This window comes from Quercus lobata, chromosome 4, assembly GCF_001633185.2.
Source record: "Quercus lobata isolate SW786 chromosome 4, ValleyOak3.0 Primary Assembly, whole genome shotgun sequence".
Lineage (NCBI taxonomy): Eukaryota > Viridiplantae > Streptophyta > Magnoliopsida > Fagales > Fagaceae > Quercus > Quercus lobata.
The window spans coordinates 26,909,970-26,918,958 of NC_044907.1; the positions used below are offsets into that span (position 1 = coordinate 26,909,970).

At 32.5% G+C, this 8,989-nt stretch overlaps 1 protein-coding gene across 2 annotated transcripts; it reads left to right on the plus strand.

Moving 5' to 3' along the window:
* Nucleotides 1–1,172: 1,172 nt before the first annotated feature.
* LOC115983490 (probable purine permease 11) lies at nt 1,173–4,744 on the plus strand. 2 transcript variants are annotated; one of them, XR_004090076.1, is made up of 3 exons: nt 1,173–1,518; nt 3,393–4,597; nt 4,726–4,744. XR_004090076.1 is itself a non-coding variant. In XM_031106195.1 (2 exons), exons 1-2 carry the CDS (start codon nt 1,512–1,514, stop codon nt 4,481–4,483), a joined length of 1,098 nt encoding a protein of 365 aa, XP_030962055.1. In that variant the 5' UTR covers nt 1,173–1,511; the 3' UTR covers nt 4,484–4,700. The 2 variants fall into 2 exon arrangements, 1 of the variants encoding a protein (XP_030962055.1); XM_031106195.1 differs by lacking the exon at nt 4,726–4,744 and having other exon boundaries at nt 3,393–4,700.
* The last annotated feature ends 4,245 nt before the right edge of the window (nt 4,745–8,989 follow it).

Here is an 8,989-nt window from a genome sequence, read left to right on the forward strand (position 1 = left end):
TTATGGTTGTTTCCTCTCGGTCTCTCTTCTCTCTCTTTCCCCCTTTCGATCTCTCTTTCCCCCTCTTTCTCCCTCTCAGTCTCTCAGTATCGGGCTAGGGTATCAGGTGGGGATTCAATTTTGTTCTTCAATATTGTTCTCCACATACGATGCCGTTTCTTAATATAATATCTAGGTTTTTTTTAACGTTTTCTTAAAATTACTAAATTAAGATAAAAAAATGACAAAACTGCGTAGTTTTGCTATAGATAATGACAGCAACTAACAAATTGTTAATGGAGGACTTAATTGAAAGTAAATGAAACTTAAATGACTGAAATGACAAAACTCAAAGGAATGAAATGAAAAGTGGTAAAACTTAAAAGGTTGGTTTTGTATTTTGACCTTATTCTTTTTTTCTAGCTTATTTTTTAAAATTATAAATACCAAGAAAATAAATTATATTAAGAAGAACAACCCAGGAAATATTTGACTTAGTACATTCTCATAAAGCATAATGACAAATTAAACTTTTTTTTTTTTTTTTGGATTATAGTTAGTTTAATTGGTAGGGAATATTATTATGGAATAAAAGATATTCTAATTGAAATTCTTTTTTTTTTCTTTTTTCTTTTTTTCCTTTTTTTGAGGGGGAGTTGAAAAATATTTTGAAATTTTGATATGACAGAATAATTAACCAACTCGAAGTTTTTTTTATTTTTATTAATTTTAGAGTTTACGAAACCTAAATTTGCGGATTTAGATCTAAAAGTTAGAAATACGAAAAGAGAAATGATATGTCTACAATATTTTTACAACAAATTCTAAGTGACAAGTTATTACTGGTTGTTATTGTTAAGGTAAAAAAGTAATCTTATTGTTAATTTTAAATTTAAATCAATAACAACTAACTACCTGTAATTTGTTATAAAAATATTATAGATACAATATCTCTCATGTGAAAAAGTCAAAAAAAAAAAATTAAAGTTTCTGATTTTAGGGCTTGAGATTAAAAACGATTTTTTTTTTTTTTTTCACCTTTCGATCTTGGCTTTATATTCACTATTGTACACGGGTGCAAGATCGGGATCTTTTTGGCCCCATTCTAAAATAAATAATTAAATTTTTTTAAATAATAATAAAAGATAGTACTTGTTTTTCTCTTGAGCTTTGATGTACTTACTTTAAACTTTCAAAACCGAACAAATCTTGTACAGTATTTTCTGTTTGCACCAGCTGAGTTCTGAGTTCTGACTCATTTCTAAGTCGTGTATTTACAGCTGCCACAATCATTGGTGCACAATTGTTTTCCACACCAAATTCTCAGCTTTCATTCGTTGAGTTTGAGCCCGTGAAGCTCACGCAATTCTTGAAAGTGGAAAACGTAAGGAAAAAAAAATTCCAAAACCCCCCACTCAAAAAAAGCGTAAAATTTAAGCACCCAATACCCTCTTAAAACCTCTCATTCTTACTCTTAATCTTAATCTTTGGAGGGCCAAAATCTTCATTCAAACCCAGTGACTCAGAACACCATGACAGGTCTGTCTTTCTCTCTCTCTCTCTCTCTCTCTCTCATATTTATTATGTTTGATTTATTTAGTCAAAGTATTGAATTTCGTCTATTGGAATAGAATTTAGAGATGGGTTTCATTTGTTTCAATCGTATGTTTCTGGGTTTTTATGGATGGAACCAATATTCAACTCGCTGTTAGATTGCTGAGAAACCGTGTGAAACAAAGAAAATGAAATTTTGAATCTTTTGTGCCCAAGAAAATCGGAACCTCCACTTATAGATGTTGACTTATTTATGTTGTGAAATATATTTGTTTTCTCTGTTTTCTTAGCAATCAAACGAAGGTCGGTTTCAATTTTTAAGTGAAGCTGCACAACTGGCTTCTCTGTCCTTTTATTTACTTTTCAAATGGTTTCTTCATTTGTTTATCTGTTAATCTCATACTACTTATCTTATTGCTTGTTCCAATAAATTTTAGGTCCGTAAACGATCCAACCTTTGTAAAGTAGTGACAACTCAAAACCAAAAGTAGAATATTCAAGCTTGGCTTGAGCTGGAGCCAAGCTTATAAATAACATTTGAGCTTGAGCCCATCAGAAAGTCTAAAAGCTTGAGCCCACTTTGCTCAGCTGATTCATTAGTCAAACTGAGCTCAAGCTAAAACCAATCTCAAACTCAAACTAAATATCAACCTTTTGAGCTTGAGATCCAACATAGCTACATTATCAAACCCATATCGAGTTTATTTGGTTTGGACGAGTGGTCTTAACTCCCAATTAATTAAAACCTTAGTAAGATATGGGCAAGCATATTACCCAGCTTATAAACGAGCCTAGGCTCAACTTGTTTTGTATCAAACCCTAATGTTCACGAGCCTATTTATGAATAATTTTTTTTGCTTGAACTTGGTTCATTTACTAAACAAGCTTAAACTAAAACTCAAGCTTGGCTTGTTTACAGACAAAAACATGAACAAGTTTTTTATCGAGCCAAGCCCAAACTGTTTACGAACACTTTGATTCATTTACAGCCCTGCCAATAATTCTATACCTGTAACTTTTGCATGTTTTTTAGTTATCCCCATTCTCTTTTGATTATTCCCTGACCAATCCTAACTTTACATCTTTTCAATGATGCAAGAATGAGGACATAAATGGCTACAAAGTGAGTATGCTAGTTCTTACTAGGTTATTTAGAACCATTATTTATCTTTCACCTCTTGCCCGTGCCTTTTGGAGACTAAATTTGTGTATATCAACCAAGTACTTATCTAGTTTTTTCAGATTATAAGGATTAAGAAAGCTTCACTGCTTGCCTTTAGGAATTCTTTAGTTTTGGCTAAGCCATCATTTTACTCTAGGCTGTTTTTTTAGCAATTTATTGTTATCATTACTCTAATTATTTTGGGTAGTAAACCTGATAATAAAATCTGACAAAGTTTTCCATTAGATTCCCCCCCCACCCCCCCCCAACCTAAAAAAAAAAATGAAAAGAACCATTTCTTTTTACCTCAATTGCCACATAGCTCTTACTAGGACCTTTATGCAGTTTTATACATATAAAACCATATTGATATTTTCCATGTATGGTAGCTCTACTGATGTACCTGATGTTTCAGAAACCTCAAGCCATAGAGAAAGATTTATCTGTATAAACATTGCCGTACTTGATTTTTTGTTTCATAATTGATCCTTTTAACTTTAAATGCTTTTACACCTATGATCTCTAGCTCAAATGGAACCTCCAGACCTCCTTACCTTGTAACAGCAAGGTGATGGGTGAGATTGTGGGTTCAGTTCAAATATTTTCTAAGTTCTAAAATTTTTGCAGTGGATTGATAAAACACATCTTTCTATAGGGATGCTAAACTTATTTACAAGTGTTTTATGTCCAATTACAGATCATCAGGAGCCAATGATAAAAAATGGGACTTTGAGTAACCAGTCTCTAATTGGAAAACTCAACCGGTGGCAATGGTGGATTTTGGTGGGGCTAAACATTTTCTTCCTCATTGTGGGCCAAGCTGCTGCTGTTCTTCTTGGGAGGTTTTATTATGATCAGGGTGGCAATAGTAAATGGATGGCTACTCTTGTCCAAACTGCTGCCTTTCCAATCCTTTTGATCCCATTCTTTTTTATTCCTTCCTCCAAGGAGCCTTCAAATTCTTCAGCCCCACCCTCTTTTAAAATTCTTGCCTCGATCTACTTCTCTCTTGGAGTGCTCATAGCTGGTGACAACATGTTGTATTCTGTTGGACTCTTGTACCTCTCTGCCTCTACTTACTCCCTCATATGTGCAACCCAATTAGCTTTTAATGCGATTTTCTCTTACTTCATCAATTCTCAGAAGTTTACTGCTTTAATTTTTAACTCTGTGGTTATCCTTTCATTTTCTGCTGCCCTGGTTGGAATTAATGATGACTCTGATGGACCATCCCGAGTTTCCAAGTGGCAAAAAGTAATTGGCTTCCTCTGTACCCTTGGAGCTTCTGCACTTTACTCTCTTTTGCTTTCCCTGATGCAGCTTTCCTTCCAAAAGGTTCTAAAAAAGGAAACATTTTCAGTGGTTCTGGAAATGCAAATCTATACAGCACTTGTTGCCACTTGTGTTTCTGTTGTTGGTCTTTTTGCAAGTGGGGAATGGAAGACTTTGCATGGGGAAATGGTTGCTTTTTCTGCAGGTAGAGTTTCTTATGTTATGACCTTGGTTTGGACTGCGGTGGCTTGGCAGGTTTGTTCTGTAGGTGTTGTGGGATTAATTTTTGTGGTGTCATCTCTTTTCTCCAATGTAATCAGTACTGCCTCTTTGGCTATTACTCCTGTTGCTTCCGTGATAGTGTTCCATGATAAGATGAATGGCATCAAGGTAATTGCTTTGCTTTTGGCTATTTGGGGTTTTGTATCTTATATTTACCAGAATTATCTTGATGATTGTAAGGCAAGGAGAACCCGGAACAATGATAGTGAATCTCAAACTGGCCCTCTATGTTGATGGGTTTGGACTTTGGAAATTTCCTAGAAACTGACTCTCATGGATGATCTTTAATTATTTGTCCTCCCCCACTGCGAACACTACCAGCCTCAGAATAAAGCATATTGTTTACAGGTTTATTGCTTTGTATCTCTTTTTTAGGGTCAGTTATCCAGTTGATGGTTATTTGATGGAACCTGTCATGTTCTATATAATGGTGTTCGGAAGATCTATGGGGATGACTTCATTTCCTTGTTTTGTAGGTATTGGAATAGGTATAGGGCATATGTGACTAAATTTTTTTATTAAAAAATAAAATTGCAACACTGTTGAGATGTTTAAATATAGAAATTAATTAGTTCTGCAAGAAATGTTTCTAAAAATTCATAGATGTGAACATGGATGAGGATGTTTCAATGATCTGTGTGACCTCTTTTTGGCTTTTTACCTTTTTTTCCCTATCTATGGTCCTTGTGCAGTTTGATTTATTTATGTTATCTGTGTTTTGTTGCTCTATGGTGGTTTTGAACAACTTTCAAGAATGGCATCAAGGTTTTTAGACTGTTTTCATCGAATTATGTTTGGATGAAAGAGCAAGAGCTATGCTAGAATGAAAGTGAAATTATAGAGGATTGGCTAAAATTTGAAGAAACTTTGATGGTCTCTCTCTCTCTCTCTCTCTCTCTCTCTCTCTCGTATATGTATCTATCTATCTTCCCTTCAGCTTTCCTTCTGTGTCAAGGAAGTTGGTATGAATTTATATTCTTGTATTAAACTTCCACAATGAACCTTCTTTCGATTGGCAAACAACACCTGCACCAATCGGTTTTGAACCCACAATTTTACTCTCCGCACATTCTTATGGGAAGAGAGAATGCCAATTGAGTCAGAGGCTTAGAGCTTATTGGCTTCACAGTGAACCTTGTCAACCAGATCCGAAGTCACTGTAATTTCTCATGAGTACAAGTAGCATTGCATATTTACTATTTAGAGCATGAACTGGTAGTTCTGGCAGTTTTTGAGATCAGTGTGATCAAATGAAAATTGATCACATAACACTATAATTCTTTGGAAGGTAATTCAGCACAAATATGATGGCATTTCCCTCAAGTCGTTGCTAATAGCTTTTGACAAATATGATGGTAATTTTTGGACTCATGCGCGTGTTAGCATATAGATGCTAACGTCTCTCTCTCACAAAGAAAATTCTGTAAAAAGCCCATAAATTTTATATTAAGTTAAATAAGCCCAAAAATTAAAAAATTAAAAAAATTAAAAAAAAAAAAAATAAACCGAACAAGCGTTGTTCACTATTCTATCATAAGTGTCTCTACTGCCCACTGCCAGGGATAATGGTTTAGAAACTAGTATATAATAATAATAATGGGATGCTAATAAATATTAGTCATTTTAGTCCTTATCAATCAAATTGGAATATCCATCATTGGATGATGGGCCTATGTTAGAAGATTCAAAGATTGGAGACTTACGCAATTGCAAGTAGCAAGGCCAATTGGATAATTTGACTTAGTGTGCGTTTGCACAGTGTTTTTGTCCATGCGTTTGCCTTTTCTTCTTGGTCTTATGCATTGTTTGCGGACCAACTTGTACGAAAAAAATGTATTTGTAACTTTAAAATTGGGTTTCATGGGCATTATTTATATTTTAAAAATTATTTTACTATAATGTTTTCAGCAATAAATTTTTAGTTTTTAATAATAAGCGGTATCTAAACAGATCCTTAATTTTTTTTTTAAAGAAAAATAGATTGCTTAACTTGGTTCCAAATGTGTTTAATTGGCAACATGGAGAGCCTGAAAGAAAGTTTGATGGTTTATGTAGACTTTTCACTTTTCTCTTTTTTTATGGGGGAAATAATTCACTTTCTCCATTTGATTCTTGGAATAAGAAGATAAAGAAATAAAGAATTGTTGAAATGCTTGAGAAATGAAGCTGATTACTAAAGCAATATAATAATTTTCTTTTCTTTTATCACATCCAAGGTTCGAATAGAGGGAATATAGGCAAGGAATTGTTCTACGTAACTTCCATAAAACATTGGACATATAAAATTAAAGCAAGAGTTGTCCTCTACTATGCATTCTTGTCACAACTCTAATTAGTCAAAATACTCAATTTAAATGATGATATCTAAGTGAGTGGTTGTGCAAATGGAGTGTATATATATATATATATATATGTATGTATGTATGTAGGGAAATGCTAATGAGTGCCTTTAGGATACTGGTTAAGAATCCAATTAAAGAAAGTTTTTATGGAAAAAAAAAAAAACAATTAATATTTTGACAGCTTTTTTCATTTTCCATAAAAGTGATGCCAAAACTTTTCTAAAATGGATTATTAACTAGTATCCTTAGGGCACTCATTAGCATGACCCATATATATATATATATATATATATAACAATCTTATCGCACTCTGCAGATTCGCTTTCAACACCAACAATAAAAACATATTCGCTTTTACTACGTTCACTCCAATAAAAGCAATTCACTTTCGGAATTTGAACAATTTTCAGAGAATCTAATGCTTCTCCAGTTTCTATAAATTGGAAGCTCAGTCTCGTATGTGTGTGTGTATATATATATATATAATTTTTCTTTTTTTATTGATCCACTGATTAGATTGTAACCTCCAACCACCGCCTTTCTCCTTTGACACAATATGATATCTACCACAATGTCACAAAAGTCTTGTCAACGTTGTAAACATTAATTTTAAATGTTTTAATAGTGAACTCAGAAATGCCATTAGATCGTGCTCACAAAAATAATTTCATGTAGATTATATTACATATAATACAAACTAAATTAAGTGTATCTAATACGGGCACAAACACACTAATATAACACTTGGCCATGCAAAATCTATGAAAACTTCGGCAATTTATTGATTATATATAGTCTTCATCTAAGCCGGTGAGAGTAAAATAGTACTTTTGAAAATAATAGTAAACCAGTTTCTGTGTTGGACTCAGTCTTTTTTTTCTTTTAAAATTATTGAGAATATAAATTGTAGGATATTTGCAATGTGCACAAAAACAATTACTAAAATCCTAATTTTAGATGAATATCCAATGTTAATCCACTATTCAAAGAAGTGTCCAAATTATCAAATTGGTAGGTAGATTAATTTTAAATTTGGAAAAACACTAATTTGGATGGTGGGATAAACATTATAAATTAATATCATATTTAGAGTGTGTAGGTAAAATTTTGAAGTATATGATGTATGAATTAGGCTCATTTAAAGTTATTAAGGAAACTCAACTATGAAATCAACTTTGATGGAGTCGCGTTCACAAAGGAAGAAAGAGCTAATATTGGTGTGGATGTTAGAGATGACTAGGGTATGGTTATAGCCTCAATGTACCAAATTATTGCTCTGCCTCTCTCAGTTGTTGAAGTTGAAGTGGTAGCAGCTGTGAGAGCATTGGAATTTTCTTTGGAAATTAGGATTTCTTCTATAGTAATTGAAGGTGATTTGGAGTTAGTGATTATTCTCTCAAAGATGAATCCCCTTCATTTGCCTCCTTTGATCTTCTGACACGAGATGCAAAAATATTAACCATCTTTCCAAAGTTTTAGGCTTTTAGCTTTCCTTATGTCCAACCAATCCGATTTGGCTTATATTCCTTAATAAAGTTTACAGCTTTTTTCTCCACACACACGCACAAACAAACAAGCAAACAAAAAAAAACCTATGAAATTCCTAAAATCCCATTGATAAATTGTAAAATGAGTCACTAGAATTTGACCAATCATCAGTGTTTAAACAAAACCTCAATAAATTGTCCCCAAAAAAAAAAATCAATCTATATTGCAAAGGACAAAGTTTAACTACAAAATTAGTTGTAACCTTGGACTATAACTTAATATCTTTTTATTGAAGATAAATTTTGACAAATTCACCATTGGATTACATCTTCTTCTTATATCCTTCATGCTTGCAAAATTTCTAAAAAATTAAAGATCAATAGCTATGTTATCAATAAGTTGTTTAAATTGTAAGTTTTTGTAGTTTACAATTATACATAAAACATAAACTTATAGATCATATAATAAATAATATATGATTGATACAAAATTTGATATGTGCATTAAAAGGGTAAAAAAATGCAATTCAACAGTTAGGTTTTTAAAATATGTGATAATATTTATTTTATTGTGTAAAGTTGTAGTCTTAGAGTACAACCAATTTTGTAACTAAATTTTGTTCTATTACAAATATACCATTAAAGTATATACTTGTGATTATCATTGAATTATTTTATTAATTTGCAAATTGCAATAAACTCATCCTTTAATGTGGAAAAGGATTCTGGAAAATTAAAAAACAAAATGTGGGGGAAGGATGAGGATTTAAATTTGATTTTCACTGTTGACCTGGTAAGAGAGAGAGAGAATCATTTCCTTCCATTGAAGGCTCAGTGACAAATGTACATAGTCACAATAATGTACTCCTATCCAAGTTGGAAACTTGTCAATATCATTATCATATACGTAA